We start from the raw sequence: 20,859 nt of genomic DNA on the forward strand, positions 1-20,859 counted from the left end.
CAAGAGGGACCGCGCGGGAGGACAGCTCCGTGTGCCTGTGCCGTGGGAGCCGTGCCCGGGGAGCGCTCCCCGTGGGGCTGGGGCCGCTGGGCACAGCCCCCTCCTGCCCCCCAGCACTGCCTCCTGGCCCCGGGGCACACGGAGTGCCGGGCTGGGCTGGTGGGACAGCAACAACACCCTCATGGACAGACACGTGAAACGCCTTGTGAAGGTCAGTTCTGCCTCTTTTATACCTGCTGGACCCGAGGGCTTTGAGTGTAGTGTCCTGTGTTCTTGCACCGCTGCAGCCTCACCTTGAGTGCCCGCTGCTCACTGCGGGCAGCTTTGGGCACCACAACACAAAAAGGGCATTGGAGAGTGTCCAGAGAGGGCAATGAGGATGGGGAAGGGTCTGGAGGGGAAGCCAGTTCAAAAATATTTGCACAGTGCTCTCAGGCACGTGGTGTGACTGTTGGGGATGGTCCTGTGCAGGGCCAGCAGTTGGACTCAGTGATCCTTGTGGGTCCCTTCCAACTCAGCACGTTGGTGATTTGCTGAGTGTGGGCACACAGGATCCACAGGAGCAGCTCAGCCCCTTCATTTTTGTGGCCAGCTGTGACATCAGGAACAGGGTTCGAGGCAGTTTAAAGCGGTGTTGTGGATTTTGAGTTCTGTGGTGACAGATGAGATTTTTATATCCTAAAAGAATTGTTGTATGATTAAAAAGTTGTTTAGACATAAATAGGAGAGCTCCCTTGCAGGTGGGTCTGAGCAGAACGTTCTGCTCCAGGCGGTGGAAGACGTGCTCTGGCCCTGCTCTGAGGCCTTTTATTTCGGATGTCAGTTGTTTGTTGTTCCCCTCTTACTTTTTCATGCTGTTCAGATCCACTGCCTTACTTCAAACCTATTTCTAATTGGTATCATTATCATAATGCCAACAAATAATTATACATAATCATGTGGCAGAGAAGAACAAGCTCCCTAGGCTGTTTGCACTACTGAAAACACCAGCTGCCTTCTGCCACTGCTTTGACTTGGGTGGGACAGGCAGCAAGAGCTGAAGCTGGGGGAGGAATGCTGGTGGTGCCTGCTGGTATGAGAAAGAAGCATCCTTGGAGCAGGGGCTCGACTGTAGCCACCAGACAGGGCTTCAGTGTGCCTTTGGAAAACCACTTCAGTCACCCACCCTGGCCCTCAAAGCAGAGAGGGATTTACGCCTTCAAGGAGCAAATGGTTTTGTCCTGGGCAAGAGAGGTTCTGACACTTTTAATGGCAAGATAAAGTGGTGCTGTTAAGTAAGATGTTGGTTAGGTCAGATGTTTTCAGGAAACAAAGAAGCAGGGTTTATGGGATTGCAGGTCTTAGATCCATTCACTGAATGACTCATCTCCCAGCTTCTGCAAATTCCCCTTGAGAAAGGTCACCTCAGGTGTTATGCTAATAATCCTTTATTTCCTGGGACTGGGCACTGCAAACTTAGACTGGCTTGGGAGTCCCAGCAGGAGCCAAAAAGCAACAGAGCTGAGCCCAAGTCGGAGGCCCTGACTTCTGGGGTTGGTTTTAGAGTTTGATCTGTGAACTCCGAGCATCAGAGTGGGCCAGAGCTCAACTTCTCCAGGGATTATTATTAAGCCCTTGTTTAACAGTAAACAGCTGATGAAATCCACCTTTGGCTCTGAGTGCCAGCTGTCAGGGAGGAACATCCAGGGCTCCTCACAAGGACAGGACAACCTTTGCAGAGAGCAGGGGAGAGCACCCAGCTCTGCCTGCCCACAGGTCACTTGGTGAATCCCACTTTGTGTAACCCCCGGGATCCTCCCAGAGGGGCTGCTGCTTTGACAAAGGGCAGGCAGCTCTAATCCAGCCAGGAACTGGGATCTCCCCTGCTGGGGTCAGACATCTCCTCCTCAGCCCAGCAGAGTGCCCGGGAGCAGCAGCACGGAGGTTCTGGGGCCAGGAGGAGATGGAGCCAGATCCTCACACGTGGGCACTGCATCCTCGAAACAAGCTGCCCATGGATGAGACTGGGCTGTTTTAGAGCTGTTGTGCTCCCTGTGCCAGCCCTGCTGCTGGCAGGCTGCACCCTCTGCCAAATCCTCCTCCCACCTCCTCCCGTGCCAAGGCAGTGTCTGAGCCAGGGCCCGGCGCCCGCTCGGCTTTTGTTCTCCATTAGGAAAGAGCAAGGATTGTCAGGACCTTTTTGGCTCTGCCAAGGCCCCTTTATGTCCCAAATGTTTCCATGAAAAGACTCCCTCCTGCCCACCCTGCCCCCTGACAGCCATTCAATCCAGCCAACAAGCTTGATATCATTATCTACAAAAGGAGGCCACTGAGCACCAGGGTCCTCACAGCCAAGTTTGGGAAATCAAAGGCAAATCTCCCAGCAACGGGGAGCTGGTGCAGATCAGACTGCACAGGGCTGGTGAGGGCTGGCCTGGCAGCTTGCAGCCTCTCGTTTGCCAAGCACCAAAGAACCGTCCTGGGCCTGGTGCCAGCACTGGCTTTGTCAGGCTGTGCCCAGCTCAGGGCCTGAGCCTGCTGGAACAGCCCTCACTTTGCACAGCCTTGTGAAGGTGTCTCCTTTCAGTCAGTGGCACTTTTAGATTAACCACTTAGTCTGAGGGAAAACAGTGATGTTTTTGGTCAGAGTAGGAATCCTTCCAGACCTTACCTGGCACTTTCCTTCTACTGACTCTGGTTTACGTTCTCCAAGTGGCACGTGGCTGCCTTGTCACTTTTGCTTTGATATAATGTTAATCTGCTCTGCTCCCTGTCCAAAGACTTTCCCTCCAAAACATCTTAAAATAGCTCTTCAGCAGTGAAAGCACTTACCATTGTGATGGCATCTGGAGAGGTGATCTGGAAAGGTGACGGTCAGAAACACTGAGCACAGAAAGGGCTTGAGGAGGGGTGGCATATTCATGTGGTGCAACTGTGTTAGGAAATAGAGGAGTAAAACCATTTTCAGTATGTTTTATCTCACAGACTGCATCTCTGGTTTGCTTGATGGTCCAGATAGAGAGGGATGTAAAAAACAGATAAGAGAAATGATGATGCAGAGGGAAGGAGGGTAGAGGGAGAGGACGGAGGTGAAGCTTGGGTGGAGATGGGATGGTGGTGTGGACGATGGTGCCTGTGCTTACCCCTGTGTGACTGCAGGGCAGTGTCCCCAGAGCCTGGAGCAGCCCCTGGGGGTGTGCAGTGGTTGGTGAGTGCACAGGAGGGCAGAGGTGTGTGGAACATGGAGTGGTTAATTCTGGCCCTTTCCCCTCCCGTCCCAGTTCGACCCTGACAACACCGGCTACATCAGCACCGACAAGTTCCGCTCCCTCCTCCAGAGGCACGGCTCGGAGCTCGATCCCCACAAGCTGGAGGTGCTGCTGGCCCTGGCTGACAGCAACTCTGAGGGCAGGATCTGCTACCAGGACTTCGTCAACCTGGTGAGTGTGTGGCTGGCAGGGCCTGGCAGCCCTGGGCTCTGCTGCAAACGGGGGCTGTGCAGGGACACTCTCCCTCTCCCTCCCTCTATCAGCACCAGTGTTTGCTGTGTCCCTGCACCACGTTCTGCTTGGGCTTGCTGAGACACTCAGTGGTGACTGAACTCTTAAGCCAAGAGTCGAGTTGCTGCTGATTTTTCCAGGGAAGCAAATTTGCATGGGAAGGAACTGTGGGAGCTATTGTAAGAAGATCATGAAGCGATGTCTGCTGCTGCTTTAGAGGCATTTACTCTCAATATCACTTGTTAGCTGCAACAAGGAGCCATTTGTTTGCAAGAGTCTCTCAGTCTGGGTGTCTCCTGTTTTATCTAGAAATTTCACCACTTACAGACAAAAATGTATAGATAACGTTGTGTTGACATGCTGGGTGGAGTCATATTGCACTGCTCTAGGCATCAACAGCAGGGAGGAATTATTTCTAGGTCACGTTCATTTTATCCCAGGTGAGCCGTCTCAGGCTGCATGACTCATGATCTGGATGCCTCTCTATCTCTACTAATGAGTCAATTAGTGAAGGGATGGCTCTGTTTCTCGTCAGGGCAGTTTGATGAGTCAATACAAATGCAGACATGTGTTGTCAGGTGTCCAGAATGGCCTAGAAATGTTGTTTGCAAGAGCAGTGGCCAGTCAGGGGCTTTGCCTTTGCACACCTGAGTGCCAGCAGCTGTAGAGCAGCAGAGAGATAAAGCTGGGTGAGACAAAGTCACTGAGCAGTGGAAGGTAATGTCTCTGAGGTTTCCCTGGAAAGCTGGATGTGTTCTGGATGCAGAGGGTGGTCATTTGTCCTGGTCACTCATGCATGTGCTTTGGGTTTAGAAGGAAAGTGTCTTCTGTATGTCCTGAGTTCACATTGATCAGAGCAGTGTGATTACAGGGCCCAGCACCGAAGGATCCAGGTCACAGCCTCTGTCAGGCCACGGGCACTGTCAAGGTGACATTACTGTGATGCAGTCCCAGACCTGCTGTGTCCCACCAGGCTGTCTTGGCCTGGGGACACACTGAAAGAAATGTTACAGAGAGCCCAGCAGTGTGGGGTTGTCCTCAGCTCCAGCACAACCAACAGTGTGGGCCATGAGCAGTGTATTTCCAGCAACAGCTGCTGTTCTACAGTTTGGGATATTCAAAGTCCCGTGCAGACATTCACTGCTTGGGCTGCACAGCACTTGGGTAGCAGGATGAGGTGTCATCTCATTTCTTGTCCAGAAATGGTGGCCCAGGGCCAGCCCACACGTTGGCACCAGGAGCAGAACTGGGCCTTTTCCTCTCTCCTCGCTCCCCTGGGCTCAGGAGCAGCACGAGGATGAGAGGCAGGTGGGAGTGAAACTCTTGGACACCCTCCTCCCTTGGGAATAGGGGATCCTGCCAGCTCACACCCAGCTGAGGGGATTGCTGCAAAAGGCAAATTTCCTTCACTGCTACTGAATGACTCTGTAAAGAAGTCATTGATTTTCCTGTCCTCAGCCCCTCCATCCTTGTCTGCATTTTTTTTTTGCACTTTCCAATCAATAAGCAATGCAAATGCCAGAGCATTAAACTACTTACAAATGACATCTCACTTCTCCTCTACTTTCTATTGATTCCCAACATCCAAACTTTATTAGGGCTCCTTCTCTTTTCCCTGCCTTTTGAACTTCCTGATGGAAAGAAACAGCACAGTTGACCCAGAATCCCTGTAGAATTCGGGATTTCCTTCGCTTCACACCCTGTGTGTGTGTGATTCCTTTTCTCCAGCATCATCATGAGCACCAAGAGCTCTGCCTACTCCCTCAAACACTGTGATCCCCAGCTAAAGAGCTGTTACTGAGCAAAGCTGTGTTCTCCCCTCATGTCAGAATGCTTTGTGAACTTCCAGATGCACCAAAAATGCCATTATAGGACTCCTGACCTTAATAAGGACATCCACACACGGGCCTGTTCTCAGCTCAGCCAAACAACTTACATTTCTGAAATTGAAAGGTTTACAATATGAGAACAGACCCTGGAAATCACTCAGGAAATAAATTGAGTAATGAATAAATTCAGGGAAGCTGAAGGCTCCTGGTGTGATCTGCAAACAGAGAAGGCTGAAAAAAATCAGATAAGCAACTCACTGGAAATTCCTGCTCCTCTGTATGTATGAAATTCATCTTGTGGTGCTGTAAAACACAATGCTGCAATCATACCCCTTTCTGTTTCTGCACTGGGGCTTGCAAGAACAGCACAAAGCACTTTCAGACGGGGCTTCTTGTCCTGTGTGTGAGACACTGCAGAGTGACAGAAGTGTTTCCTGTGCAGGTGGAGGCATCTCGTGCCTCTCTGCTGGGTTTGCCTTTGCACTTCACCCACGAGCACACACCGTGAGACTCTGGGCAACCACTTCTCTCGCCCTGGGGATCTGTGTAGGTGTTTGAAGAGAAGAGCAGGAAGGGATAAAATACTTTGGGATTGTGTTACAGGCCACAAACAAAAGCGATGAGTCCGAAGTGGATCCTGGAATAAGTGGGAAACGAGCTGGAGGCTTTGACTTGCACTTTGTGCATCAAGTCTCATCCTAAAGAAAAAATACAGCAAAACAATGAATTCCCACTCTAGTTTTAACACCTCCCTAGACTTCTGAGAGTCTGTAATGCAGCACAGGAAGGTATTTTAAGGTGCTCTCCATTCAAGGATGATTAACCTTAAGTCCATTAGGTACTGGCTAAAAGTAGCAGCAGAGGAGAGGACTTTCTTCCAAGTAAACTAGTCTGGCAAACAATCGTGATGCCAATTAAAGTGAAACTTAGCACAGAAATTTCCATCCCTAGCCATGATTCCTCAGCTGTTTTCAGTCACATACATTGGAAACCAGAGAAGTGCAATGTCAGCTTAAATGGGAGTTTTCACTGTGTACATACCTAAAATACACACGTGGTGGGAAATGTTATAAAGATATCTTTTTTTTAAAAAAAAAACTGCTTCAGAAAATTGATCTGGATGAATCTCAGTTGTGGAATCCTTCCCAGCACCCATGGGAAGTGGAACAGGTATTGAGGGTTTGAAGTTTCAAACTTGCTGTGTTCTGACACAGCGTTGTTTGGAGCTCAGTGTTGGTCTTGTCCTGCAAGCAGCTACCCTTGGAATCTGAGAGTGGTTTACCTTTTCTCTTGGGAGTGCTGGGGGGTCTAAGCCTGGCACGTTTAACAGGCAGAACCTTGAGCAGAGAAGACCCCTGCAATGAGCAGGATAATTTATTTGGTCTCTCGTGCCTCTTTTTCTTTGAGTAACCACTGCTTGGTCAGACCAAATCAGGATGTTGGTATTTGCTTTTTTCCCAGTTGATCCTGTTTGGGAAAGTGCCACCAGGTTGACTCAGAGGATGTGAACATCTGTGACAGATGAACTTGATGCTGAGCTACGAGCTTTGGGAAAAGCCAGCTCTGCCCACATTAGCATTTTGTAGAAATGTGGAGCGAGGGAAGGAAATAAATGTGAATCTTGAAAGCAAAATTGATTGCAGAGGTTGCATTTGGAAGTAAAGTGGGTTATAAAACTGGAGCTGGCAGAGGCTTTTATAAAATAGCTTGTGCTAACTTTTGATTTAGTGTTGTCTGTCTTGGAGGATCAGAGCTGGGTGCCAGGCCTGTCCCAGAGCTGGGTGTGTTTAAAAAGAGCCCCAGAGCAGCCTCAGAGGTGCCAACACTTAATGGGCAGAAATCCACGTCTTCCAAAACCTCCTGAGCCAGGCTGGAAAAAACCATGAAAGGGTCCTGTGCCCCACACACCCTGTGAGAGTGGAGATGGGGAAATGCCACCTGACTGCCTGAGGGAGCCCCAGCAGTACAGGGAGCACAGAGGAGCTGGGCTGCTGGAGGGATGGACAGCTCCCATTGCAGGCTGCACATCAGCCCAGCCCACTTCAAGACTTTCACTTTCCCAGAGTTTGGCACTGTCCCAGATTAGACAGCGAGGGCTCTTCCTGAGTTTTGATGTTTTCAGTGTTGAAGACAGAGTCAGGTCTATGTAGGAAAATATTTTCCTTTGGGACAGAGGTCCCAAACCCAGCCTTTGAGGGGAGCTGGAGCACCAAGCCTGGCTTTGTTTGGAGATGGTAATGCCAGAGGGCAGAGGTGGCAGCTCCTGGGTGACAGGAAGGTCAGCTGGGCTGTTCTGCAAGGGAAATTTCTTTCTCTCTACAGGCCTGAGGGACTGAGGGAATGTTGTTTCCCCACTGCTCCCTTCACTCTCCACACCCAGATGGCTGTGCCCATCTGCTTGCAGCTTTGATATCACACTCATTACAGGAGTCACAGACCAGTTGCATGAGGAGGAGTGGGATGTGGTGCCATGGGTTCTGGAGCTGCAGCAGTGTGCAAGCCGACAGTGGGCCCAGTGTTCTTTCAGCTGATGATTAAATACTTGGCTCATAAATACCAATATTATGTAACTCCAAAATCAAGTCAGCAAATTGTGACCATATGTGAGACTCTGTTTGGGAAGACTTGAGCCTTCCAAAGTCAGTCTGAGGAACAAAACAGGCTTCTCATTAAGAGTTGGTGAGAGCAGCAGCAGTGACTTAATCCTCTTGTCTCTGCTCATGCCCATCTCCTCACCTGACCCAAAGGCCTGGGGGGTTCTGTGAGTGCCAGGACTGTGGGGTTTCCTTGAGCCCTGGCAGTTCTGCTCAGCAGTAACAGAGGGTTCAGCAGCGTCTGTGTTGGATCCTTTGCTCAACAGACACAAGGAAATTGTTCCTAAGAGCTCAGCACAGACATGAACATCAGCAGCCTTTGCAGTTCCTGCCCATCTCTCTTGGCAGTCTGTAGGGATGATCTGCTGAGGGTGGTCAGCACTTCTGCATGCTGAACTGCAGCTGTGATTTTCCTTGGCTCTGGGAACAATCCTATTTCCCACTGAATGCTGCAGCAGGGAAAAGCTCTGACTGTTTGGGAGAAGGCAGGAAATCACACATAGCACTGTAATTAGAATAAGCAAATCAGCAGCTTCAGTCAACTGTCTGGTATCTTCAGGCCAGTCTGTAGTTTCAGTCTGGATTTATTCTTGTCCACAAGAGCAGCAAAGGCAGAGAGAACAGACTGAGGGAACACTCATAGGAGGGCTCTGAGCTAACCTGGAGTGAAGATTTCTTCTGCAGAGGTCACCAGGTGGCTGAAGGTTCCTTTGAAACAGAGGTACATCTGTTACCTCACACATCCTAAGGAAAGCCTCATACCTGCAGGATGTTTCTCTATGACAATAATGGCTTTTGATAGAAATGGGCTTTATTAATGCGACAGGAGGTCACCAAAAAAATTCCCCCCCCAGCTTCCCCAGTTTTAAATAAAAGCTTTTGGGTGATAGACTCGAGAAGACTGAAAGAAAGATCTTTTTGGACCTTTTTTTCCCTTCTTTGCCTTTTCTGCTGCTTTTGCCAGAAATAATGTTGTTTTACAACTGTTTTCTGAAGGAGCGAAGACGGAGAAAAGAGAAATACCAAAAAGGAGAGAGGCATTAGGGTAAACCATCGTTTCACTGAAAGAACTCACAGGGAACAGCAACAACTACAAATTTTTCCCAAGTTTTTAGAAACTGAAGAACATCAGTTGCCTGTCAGTGTTCCTGTGTGCTGGAGGGACAGGCTGCAATCTGAAGGCTGAGGAGGGCTGGGAAGGCGCTGGGAGAGTGGGTGCAGAGCCATCACCTCAGATGGCCCCTGACCTTCCTGCAGTGATTAACAGGAGGTGGTTCCCTGCAGTGATTATTGTGTTTTAAGCAGCTTGGTCCAGCTTGGAGCAATTCCCCATCTGACTGGGCACTGGGCTTTGCTGGCTCTGGGATATCAGCCGGAACCAGCGTGATCCAAGACAACTGGGGGCCAGTGGTGTTGAGTGGCATCTCTTCCTCCGTTCTGGGAGGCTGCAGATGCTGCTGGGAGCGTTTAGCAGTCCTCTCAGAAGAAGGACCAGGCTGTCATGTTTGCTTTGCTGCCTGTTTGCTGTAAAAGGTCCCTCTGCAGTGCTCTGTGTGCACAGCAAGGCCTTGGAGCCTCCTGCCAAAGATTGAGCCAGTGCAGACAGTGACTCTATTGCAGGAGGTTTGTTTGACATCAGGGCTAATTAGCAATTATCCAAATCTTGGAGCAAGCTCTTTCAGACCTGGTTTGTTCCCCCGCCCCCAGCAGGCTCGGCGTAAAATTCCATCTGCCTCATTTGCAAATGCAATTGCTTTAATTATGCATCCAAATTGGGCAAGTGTGTGCTCAAAAAGATAGGCAGCTAAATCTCTGCATGTAAGGTGATAATGCATGTAGAAATGAGCTGTGAGCCTGCTCCATCTCAGAACCTGTCCCCTCTGAAGATAACTTTTTTAAAAGAAGCCTTGTAAGGACTTCCAGGCTTACAGGAGCTAAGTCAGCCTGTACACACGTGTAACTTGATGTTCTCTTGCTGTTGCTTGTGCAGTTTTGTTCTGCACAAAGAGATGATTTTCTTTGCCCAGATCCAACTCCTGCCACAAGGTTTAGAGGTGCTGGGAATGTACCTGCTGCTACACTGGAGAAACTTTCTGCCCCAAGAGACGACAGGTGCAGGGGAGTGAGACTGAGCAGGGAAGGGGGACACAGGAACGTGGATGGCGATAACTGATGGTGAAGGCAGTGGATGGAAGGCTGGAGAACAGGCCAGGGAGCTCAGCCAGGTGCATCAGCAGCCTCTGTTGTGCCCTGACCTCATTTATTGGCATCATCATGGCAGCCCCTGGTATTATTTTCCCCCCTGTGGTGATCCTGGGGCTCGGCCACAAAGCTTAACCCGGTGGTGCCTCTGCTGCCAAACCCGCTGGTTCTCCCCAGGGTGGCTGTGCCAGGCCTGGCTCTGCCCTCACGGCTTCTTCCTTCTCTCCTTGCCCCAGATGAGCAACAAGAGGTCGAACAGCTTCCGCCAGGCCATCCTGCAGGGGAACAGGAGGCTGTGCAGCAAGGCCCTGCTGGAGGAGACGGGGCTGAGCCTCTCGCAGAGGCTGATCCGCCACGTGGCCTACGAGACCCTGCCACGCGAGATCGACCGCAAGTGGTACTACGACAGCTACACCTGCTGCCCCCCGCCCTGGTTCATGATCACCATCACCATTGTGGAGGCAAGTACCTCAGAAACCTCTGGGAACCCTCCCCACGCTGCCAGAGGCTCTGCTGGGACACAAACAAGGGTTGGAGTGGGGCTCGTTCAGATCCGGGCCAGGACAAACACAAAGCTTGTGGCCACTGTCGGGGGGGGGGGTGTGAGTGGAACTGTGATCCTGTCACTGAAAATGTTTGTGTGTGACAGACCTTGGGAAACTGTCATAGAAACCATTTGTATGTGACACTGCAGAACCTGGGAAACTACAGCAAAACTTCCTGAGGAGTGAAAACTGGGCATTTCCAAGGAAACTGGTATTTTACTAATGGGGTTGGAAGACAAATTCTTGTATGGCTGCCTCTCTTCTGTGAATGGAGAGAAAAAGGAGGGGAGAGAAACTGGGTTAAATATTCTGACCTGCTCATCTGTTGCCCAGATGAGATCTCAGCACAGTTGCTGAGGAATGTGCTGGAGAGAGGAGGATATAACACGGCCCTGATCAGTCAGTGCTGAGTTCCTGACTCAGTGGCTGGTGTGTTACAGAAGGCCATATATAGAGTTATCTCCATGCAGGTTCCTCAAAACAGGGAACTTTTGTGCTGTGCGAAGCTGTCAAATGAGAGAAGAATTATTGTATATGCAACTTACTTCTCAATGATTTTGAGCTACAAAGTGCTTTTCAGTGAGGAAAGGCGTATGCTCACCAAGGAATCTCTCTGCTCTTCTAGGTTGCCTTTTTCCTTTACAATGGAGTGGTGTTGGACAGATTTGTGCTGCAGGTCAGCCACCCCCTGTACCTGAAGAATGCACTGCTGTACCATCCCCAGCTCCGTGCTCAGGCTTGGAGGTACCTAACCTACATATTCATGCATGCAGGGTGAGTACTGACCAGCTGGAGATTCCCCACACTCAGCTTCCCCAGGGACAGGGAGGAGGAGGAGGAGGAGGAGGAGGAGGATGAAGGGACAGAATCAGCTCAGAAATAAGTTTTTAAAAATCAATTCTAAATTGTGTGTAAAAATCCCGAGCTGTTGTGGAGTGTTGGGCCATGAAGGGCACCCCTTCGCAGCTCTCTGAAGGGAGAAGGCAACATGAGGAACTTAAGGGGTGTAGCTCTTCTCCCCAGCAGTGCTGGCACCACACCCCCCTCGTGCTGTCCACTTCCAGAACTCACCAGCTCGTACCAGAACTCACCAGGGTCCCACTAAAGGAGCTGGGCAGGTGGCAGCACAATCTGCAAGGATGCTGGACTGGCATTTAAACACTGCAGGGGTGTGTTCTTGCTAGACTGCCTAGCTGGGGTTGGAAAAGCCACTGTGATGTGTCATCACTCAGGAATGTCCCTCCTGCAGGGACTGAGGTCATGCCTGGAAGCCAAGACTGAGCTGCCAGTGGGTACCCACAGTACAAACACCAGTGTTCCCAAAGGGCTGACAATCCCCTGACCACAGGGACAGAGGAAGGGCCACCTCATGCAACATGCAAAGGGTGCACAGGAAAATGATTCCCTCTACATTCGTCTGTAGCAGACTTGGGAAAAGAATACAAGGCATGGGGATCCTATCCCTGTTCTAACCCTCCCAAAATTCAGACTTAGTTGTGTGATGTTTCTGATGCCATGGTGATGAGTGAGTGCCACAGGAAAGTTCATCCCTGTACAAAACACTCTACCCCCTCAGAGCAGTTTCTCAGATCATTATCTTTGCACATTCCTGGCAGATAATTGCAATTTTCTTTAATTCTGTCATTGACAAAATTACAGCAACAAGCCTTTTAGCAGTAGTTTGGAGTCTGAAACTGCATAAGGACCCTTTGTTCTTAAATAGAGAGCCTAAATTCCCATCAGTCAATGTTCTCCTATGAAAGATCAAGCTGATCTTTTTCTTTTTCCATGTTTCTGATGGAAGATATGCTGATGTCTCTTCTCTGCCATGGGATGTAATTTCCCTGGAGCACAAGATGTGCCCCAAATCTCTGGATAAAAATCACAGGACAGAACAGACTCCACTCAAGGGAAGAGCAGGAAAAAGTTGATTCGTATTGGAGCTTTGTGTTGCTGGTGGTGTTTTAGTGCATCACTCACACCACCACAGCTTGCTTTGGGATCTGTTTGCAGAGAAGCACCTGCACAGGGACACTTTTTGTGTCCTGCTTCCCTGAGCTGTGCCAGGTCACCCTTCCCTGGAGCAGGCACAGCATTCCTCTCACTCCCAGGGTTGTGTCACCCCTTGGCTGGCCCAGGGTGGAGCAGCAGAGAACTCCCTGTGGTGATGGATTCCAAGTCCTTTGGCTACACAGCCTTAAAAACAACGGAGGGTCCCCCTGGAACAATAAACCCCGTGATTTATCTGCAGCGTGAGGAGTTAAGCTAAATGTTCCTTTAGTGCTGACTTCTGTGTGTGAAGCTCCTTTCTCAGGAGGAAAACAGATAAATCTTGGAAAGGTAATAACGTTTTTAGTGGCTGCCCATCATTCTCCTCTCGTTTCCAAACGGGAGGATAACACAATGCCGTGGCTCCATTGTTATCCTGCTTCCAGCTGAGACTTTTAAATGGAAATGGGCACTGCTCCCTAATTTAGTGCACTGGGTGTTTTTTTTGAAGAGCCAGCGGCAGCGGAAGGTGTTGGGGAAGGCAGCAGTTGCTAAGGCTTGGCTGGCTGTGCCTCTAGAAAGATTCCAAAAATGTACAGGCTGTGTGTTGGTCCTGGTGGAGGCAGCTTTGTCCAAGGCTGAAAAGGCAAAGTTGTAAATCCTGCCCTTCTACCTTCATGAAAAGCAGCCGCTGATTATCTGCAGCCCACACATTTGTATCGCTGCCATAACTAATGGCTTGCATTGATGCTCAGCCCCATTTGTTTGGTCCCAGGGAAGGAGAAAGTCTTGAATAAATCAATGAAATTGTCATTTCAAGAATGACACATTCAGCACTGGCAAAGGGTAATTATATTTTATGGGTTCTTATTGACTGTGGGGCCTTCAAAGCTCTTACCATGATGGGGCAGAGAAGCGAATGGCATTGCTCCTGGGAAATCTTTCAGGAACAGCTGGGAATCAGAGCAGTCCCTTTGGAGTCCAGGAGGAACTTTGCTGAGCCCTTACAAAAGCTTCCTTTGAAAAACCCAGCCAGTGCTTTGTGTGAGAGCGTCAGGTGGCACCTCAGGACCTTGTGTGCCAGCCAAGGCTCCTGCCCTCCCCTCTGGCAAAGGGCACTGGGATGCTCTGACTGCCCCCTGCGATCTCAGTCTGACCTTTGCTGGTTGTTCCTGAAGCAATTCCTGAGCTCTGTGACCAGAACATGACCATGGCCAGTGGCTTCCCCGAGCCTTGAGGAAGGGAATAAAAGAGCTCAGTTCAGAGCAGCAGCTTCCCCTGGTGACAAACTGCAGTGCTGAGTGCCTTGTGCAGGAGAGAAATTTATCTTTGGAGAGAAATTCAGTGGAAACAAAAACATTAAGATGCCAGGAAAGGACTGTTTCCTGCAGTATCATTTCTAGCAGTTTTTTCCGGTCCCACTTTAAATTCTCATTTATGAGAGTGTTCTGTCATTACTGCATCTCACCAGCAGTGTTTTTCCCTCATGTATATGGGAAATTGCTATGGTAACACGAAAAAAAGACCAAAACAGTGGAAATGCATAGAACTCAAACCAAAGAGTGCTGGTGGCTGCCTGTGAGCAACCCTTTCCTTGTGCAAAATGGGATGTAGGCTTTCACAGCATTAGTTACCTTGCTCTCTTTTCCCCCAGAAAGATGCTTACCCTTCTGTGTGAAGGTACCACTGTGTCATTTAGATCCACCTGCTTTGTTAGCAGACTCGGGGACTCTCCAGACAAAAAGCAGGATAACTGGCTCCAGTGGGATGTCACAGCCCTGTGAGACCAGGCTACATCTCAGGCACTACCTCGGTGCTGGGGACCCTGTTCAGGGCCTGGTGCTGTTGTTGCCTCACTGGGAGACCCTGCAGATGGAAGATGTTTGTACAGAGCTTTGGAAAGTGGCAGGGCGCTTTTGTTGAGTTGTATTGACGAGAGCAACAAGGAACTTGCTTTGAATCTCTTGATTCAGCTCAGGCAAAGGCTGCTGCCCTGGAGTCTCTACCCAAGCTGCACATCTGAGCTGTCACACTCAGAATGTCCTGTGCTTCCCATCCTGACCCACATCCCATGGAATCAGAAAAGAGCCAGGCAGCACACACTGTTAAGCAGCTTTATGGTACAACTGCCTTGGAACTTCCAGACTCAACACCCCCTCCCCACCATGGCTCTGTGATGTGCAGGGAAAAGAGGGGAGAAGAGAAGAGCAGGTCAAATTTCTGCCTCCTGTTCCAGGCTCTGCTGCCATCTTGCTGCTTTTTTTTTGACAAGTCATTTAACTCCTTCAAACAAAGAAAAAAGAGAGGGGAAAAATCTAACTAAGAACCAAACATTCTCTGAGGTCTTTGGCTGAAAGGACCTGGTGGATGTGACAAAGATAAAAGCAGCAAGGGGGGAAGAAACATCCCATCTCTGGGCCTGATTTTTTCAGGAACCTTTGTCTTTCCCAGCGTTACAATCTCCCTACATGAAGCAGGTGCTGTTTGACTTGTTCTTTCCAAGATGCCTCTGCCTCAAGGGTAGCCAAGGAGCGGGAAGAGAGGACAGCTGTTGTTTTTCCTTGCTGCAGGATAGAACACCTTGGCCTCAATGTTGTGCTGCAGCTGTTGGTCGGGGTTCCCCTGGAAATGGTGCACGGGGCCGCCAGGATCAGCTTCGTGTACGTGGCGGGAGTTGTGGCAGGTGGGTGACACCTCGGGGTGCCCCGGGGGGAGAAGCAGCTGAAAACAACCTGTGCTGACTTCTGTGCAGGAGAAATGTTTCCTGGCATTTGGGGTCAGGAGAAGAGCAGTCACTGATGATCTGTGCACTGGAATCCTTCTGGGGGCTGGGGTGGGAAATGCGGCACAGTTGGATTTCTATCCAGCCAGGTTTAGGAGACTCCTAAACAAGCACCAACAACCTGCTGCTTTAACACAGCCCTATTTTAGAGGGTCTTGCTGAGGGTGGAGGTGATGCTGGTCCCGTGCCAGGTCTGCCTCCATTTGTCCTGGCAGCTTTCCACAGCCTGAGTAAGCAGGAAGTGTTTGGTTGTAGGTTGTGAGCAATGCACAGGAATCTGGAAAATTCATTTAATCAATCACGGGCTTTGATTGATTTTCGGCTTGTGCCGTATTGCTTTTATTTATGTTTGGAATTTCCAGCAGTTTGGGGGTGATGGAAGTTAGCTGACAATAGATCAACATCTAATTAAAACAGGAGGAGGGTGTGAGAACAACCAGAAGCTTCACAGCGGAGCTCAGACGATGACTGAGTGCCTCAGTTCCAGATTTATGGGGTTTGGTTGGGTGTTTTTTCCCAGCTGTGTAATTATTTTTTTTTCCGTAATGAGCAGATAAAGCCTTTGTAAGATGGTCTGTGTTGGGTGCTAATAAATCCTACATTCCAGGAGAGAGACTGTGGAAAGAGTAATTGGACTAGGCCATTGCTCATTAACATTGCCCTTAATGGCAGTGCTGAAGGGCTGAGGGGTCTCAGGGCCATACAGGGAAGGAGGGAGCTGTCAGCACAGTTGGCTGGTGGAACCTCTGCACTTTCTTGACCCACAATCAGCTGAGCAATTAGCAAAGAAGTTCGTTAGATTATGGCCTGCCAAGGACTCCCTCGAGATTTGCCAAAGTGTCTTTTTCCCCTTCCTGCTCATCAAAAAGATCTTCATTATCCCTGCCTTGTGACACCACATCTGCCTTTGTCTCTCTGGCTCTGAAATTGCTCTTAAATTTGGCAATGAAAGGAGCTTTGAGCAGATCCAAGCCCCCAGCTGGGCTAAGGAGGAGCAGTGTCTGTGTTTGGGTGCACTGTTACCAGTGGTGCTTTATGTGCCTGACCTGTCACTGTGCTGTCATGTGTCTGCTGCCCCCATCCAGGTTATTTTTAGCTGGTTTTACTCTGCAGTTTCACAAGTAACAAGCTGTGCTTGTTGATCAGAGGCCTGTGCTGAGTTACAAGTCCCGAGTTCCTTCTCCCTGTGCAAATATTTGTCTTGCCACCATGGGAGCTCCTTCTATTTTATCTTCAGGTGAGAGACAGGGCACGGACATTTGTCTGTCCCCTGCTTCCTTGTTATTCCAATCAGGGTATAAATGCCTTTGTGCAGCACGGGTTTAAAGATACTTTGCTGCCTTGCTTGGCTGCTTTTAAAGTAGGTGCAGAGGAATCAATCCCTCACTGTCCTGGCAGCTCTACAGGACTGAGGTGGCTCCACAAGCCGATCGATCCCCCCTCCTTCTCTTTCTCCATTACTGACCTGCAGCAATTAGCACAGCCAGGCAGTGGCAGGCACGTGGGGGAGGAGAGGGGGTGTTTTTTTGGCTGGTAGTTGTCCCAAAGGCTGGTTCTTCCCGCAGGGTCGCTGGCAGTGTCGGTGGCTGACATGAGGGCGCCGGTGGTGGGCTCCTCTGGAGGTGTGTATGCTCTTGTCTCCGCTCACTTGGCCAATATAGTGATGGTGAGTACCAGAAGGACTGTCTGACCTCTCCAAAGTGAGCTAAAACAGCTTGGAAATCAGGCCTGGCCCAGCTGTTGGTCGTTCAGAGCTTGTCCCAGTTCGGTCTTGTCTCAGTGGTGTGCTCCTGGAATGGGAATGTGACAGTGGAGCTGGTGGTTCGGTACCCTGAGGGTTGGCAGCTCGCCAGGAGAAGCCAAAGGTGCTGGTAATCCAAGACTTAGCAGTGCTCTCCAGGCTGTCAGCTCTCCTTGCAAGGGCTGCCAGGTGTTTGGGAAGAAGGAGCTGCCTGGCTCTGCAGAAGGTGCAGATGTGTTTCTGTCTGCATGTGCCATGTCATTGGAGTGGGTGTCTGAGGAAATGTGGTGCTCAGTGCACTCGTGTGCAGAATGTCCCTTACCCTCCATCTGTAAACCCAGACTGGAGCTGAACCCTGAGGGATCCAGTGATGCCTCGTGAAATACTTCCCAAAGGTCAGTAAACAGCAGCAGCACTGTTCCTCCAAAGCTGGAAGCAGGAGCTCATCCCCAGCCCTCACCAGGTGGTGGCAGAGCCTGGGGGGCTCCTCAGCTCCCCCTGGCACAAAGGGCTTTGCTGAGAGGGGACTGTGTGTGGTGGCACAGGGGTGCATGTCTGTCCTGCACCAGCAATGCCAGAGCAGAATAACCACAAAAACGATGATAATCCTCCTCCCCTGGCTCTGAGAGGGAAGGTAACGTGGTTTGGCTGCAGCAGGGACAGAAGGTCTGTTGTGTGGGTGCTGCAAACAGAGGAGTGGGTGGTGGTCCTGGAGTCAGGCCTAAAAGGAAACCTTGTGCTGAAAGCTTGTGCTCCAGCTGGGCCCCACAATGGTGCTGCTGCAGACAGGCTGTGGAGCAGCTGGAAGCAGGGAAATGAGTGATTTCCTGAGCACAACTGCTCTCCTTTGCCTTCTTCAAGCTTTTCAGAGCATGAATGAGCTGGGGCTGGTGTCCAAACCGGGACACCTGAGGGCTGGCAGAGGCAGGGAGTGGAGGGCAGGGGCTGCCCTGTGCCCCAGGGTTTCTGCTAGGAAATTGCCTCCTTAGATGCAGTTATTTTCAGTCTGATTTGTGCTCCCTGCCACTGTGCCAGCAGAAGCAGGAGGGGGCTGCCTCTGCCTCCCAGGTTGGGAATGCAGACACGGGGGTTTTAACACCACGATTCACAGGATCACACTGGGACACTGGAGGGAATTTGGGGTTGCTTTACAGCAAGAGGCTGTGCCAGAGGTACGTGGAGAGTCTGCAGCAGTTACCTCCCCAGACTTCTTCTAACACCACAAAGTGGTCTGTCGTTTCACTGCCCATCAGCCTCCTCCAAGTTTATTTTTTATTTAGCCATTGCAACCTTAGCATCTGTATTTCCCTGCTATCCACTGCCTCTCTTATCATCTGAAATCACTTTCACTGCCTTTCCAGTTCCGGTGGAGAGTTTTGGTGGTTTTTTTGTGCTTTCCTTTCCCCCTCTCCTCTGTCTTTTCTCCCTTCTTGTCTAGATGTGATGCTGACTGGCTGTTTGCTGGCACAGGTGCTTTGGGGGCTGGGACAGGAGGGGCTGCTCCAGGGAGGGTCTCCTGACCCCCCTGTTCCCCTGAGCCTCCTGATAGTGAGAGGAAATGGGAACATTCCTGCTTGTTAAAAAAAAAAAATATTACTGGAATTAAATACACAAACTAACCAACAGGGGGAAGCAATAAAACATGTCACCCCAAGGGAAAGAGGGAGGGGAGGAATTCAGGGCAGCTACATGGAGATGAAAACTGAGGAAGCAGCACAGTATCAATCAGTGCAAGCTCAGAGCTTTCTGACTGGGTTGGGTACCTCTGTAGAGAGAGAAAATGAGTTACTCATTTTGTAGAGATTGCATTTTTGCAGCCCCAGAAGTGATTTACAGACAGATCCCACAACAAACTTGAATATATGTAATACATATTGCAGAATATTTCTTCAGCAGGCTGAGGAGTCACTGGGTGCCATTAAAGTGAGGCTGAAGAGTTTACAAGCTTTTTTTTTTATTATTATTCCTTCAGTGTGATGAACAGGGAGGTTTTCACAAGAGACCTGACTACCTTGGTATCTCAGACTGCTTTCAATGGGAGAAATTTCATTTAGTCACTGAATAATAATAATGGTGTAGTCATACTTCTGAGCTTCCCAGAATATGATCTCTTTTTCTGCCTGAAAATTTTGTGCAAGCGAGAAAGGAGGAATTTAAATATTTCTCCCGTGATTTCTGATTATCATTCAGAGATCCTTCTTCCACTGTACTGATTAATGACCAAACCTGAAGCCAGAGGAGGCTGAACCCAGGCTTTCTTATGGCACTTTTTCCGAGGGCTTTATCCTTTCTGTATGCTCAGCTGAAGGCTGAGCTGCAGCACCTCATGTATCCTGTGTGGCCACGGGCTGTGGGACTGACAGGCGTGTGTGTGGAGTGGTGGGTGCAGGGAACAGATCCCAGTGTCCCAGCCAGGTGTGGGTGCAGCTCCCTCTGTTTCCCTTGTGTCTCCTCTAGAACTGGTCGGGGATGAAGTGCCAGTTCAAGCTGCTGAGGATGGCTGTCGCCCTCATCTGCAGTGAGTACCACACAGCCCTGGGGGTCCTGCTCTGCCAGTCCTGGTCACAACAGCTCCTGATGACTCAGGGGGGGTTGACTTTGCAGCAGGTTTGGGCTGTCCACACAGGGGTTTGTGAATGAGGGTTTGTCATGAGCCAGCCCGCGGTTTTTGTGGGGATGTGGGACTTAAACACCTTCTCCTGGGATGGCTGAAATGAGCAATGCTTTGGTAATGAGGATATTTGGGGTTCTTGGAGCACCTCCTGTCTGGGGTGGCAGCAGCATTATCCACACACCAGTGAATTATCTTCCAGCCACATCCCCAGGGTGGCACAATAAGGGAAACTAAGCCATGTGAGCATCACAGACAGCTGTCTTCAAATTCCAACTAGGTTTTTTTAATGGTTTTGGTATAAATTTTGGGAGGTGAATATCCCCCCACCTATCTACACTCCCACTCCCCGAGCCCTGGGGACACCTCGTGTCTGTGCAGCACAGCCCTGCCCCAGCTGGGGCTTCCCTGAGCTCACCCTGCCAGGCAATTCCCCCTCTCTGTCTCTGTAGGGGTGCAGAGCTGCCTGCCAGATGGACTCAGGGAGGGACAGGCAGTGACCTGATCTCTCCTTCTCTGTTGCAGTGAGCTTTGAGTTCGGGAGAGCCGTGTGGCTGCGGTTCCACCCCTCGGCGTACCCGCCCTGCCCCCACCCCAGCTTCATGGCCCACCTGGGAGGGGTCATGGTGGGCATCACCCTGGGAGTCGTCATCCTCAGGAACTATGAGCAGAGACTCCAAGATCAGACTTTGTGGTGGATCTTCCTTTCTATTTATGTCATTTTTGTCTTGTTTGCCATCTTCTGGAACATTTTTGCCTACAGCCTGCTGGATCTAAAGCTACCTCCCCCTCCCTGAAAGCACGGGACAGACAACTGGAGAGCGGAAATCATCTGTCAGCTGCGTGGCATGAATGGAGATGGAGGATCTATTTTTGTGTTTAACTTAGGGGAGGATGATTCTTCTCAACACAAGTGTGTGCTCGGAGGAGGTGCTTAAGGATCTCGTGAAAGAAATCCAGTGGGTTCTGCAGTCCTGGCTGGCCGTGCCCTGCAGTCTGTGCCCTGCCCTGGGCACTCCCTGCCCGGGCTGTTGGCACACAGCAACCTTCTGCAGGAGGTATCTGTATTTTCCAGGTCAGTGCTGCA

The 20,859-nt window shown here is 50.3% G+C and overlaps 1 protein-coding gene across 7 annotated transcripts in view; it reads left to right on the forward strand.

Annotated features, from left to right (window-relative positions):
* The window catches only part of RHBDL3 (rhomboid like 3), a 53,274-nt gene extending 32,554 nt beyond the window's left edge, over positions 1-20,720 (forward strand). For 6 of the 7 annotated variants that reach the window (XM_027882421.1, XM_027882415.1, XM_027882417.1 and 3 more), the window contains 7 exons: positions 3,261-3,419; positions 10,341-10,565; positions 11,275-11,423; positions 15,209-15,321; positions 16,986-17,086; positions 19,619-19,679; positions 20,298-20,720. In XM_027882421.1, coding sequence (XP_027738222.1) covers positions 10,341-10,565; positions 11,275-11,423; positions 15,209-15,321; positions 16,986-17,086; positions 19,619-19,679; positions 20,298-20,569 — 921 coding nt within the window. In that variant the 5' untranslated portion in view covers positions 3,261-3,419 and the 3' untranslated portion in view covers positions 20,570-20,720. The remainder of the gene's footprint in view (positions 1-3,260; positions 3,420-10,340; positions 10,566-11,274; positions 11,424-15,208; positions 15,322-16,985; positions 17,087-19,618; positions 19,680-20,297) is intronic. The other variant, XM_027882419.1, reaches the window with a different exon arrangement.
* The last annotated feature ends 139 nt before the right edge of the window (positions 20,721-20,859 follow it).

The sequence above is a fragment of the Empidonax traillii genome, unplaced genomic scaffold (genome assembly GCF_003031625.1).
Source record: "Empidonax traillii isolate 1590-97213 ecotype Southwest subspecies unplaced genomic scaffold, ASM303162v1 scaffold105:size1093405, whole genome shotgun sequence".
NCBI lineage: Eukaryota > Metazoa > Chordata > Aves > Passeriformes > Tyrannidae > Empidonax > Empidonax traillii.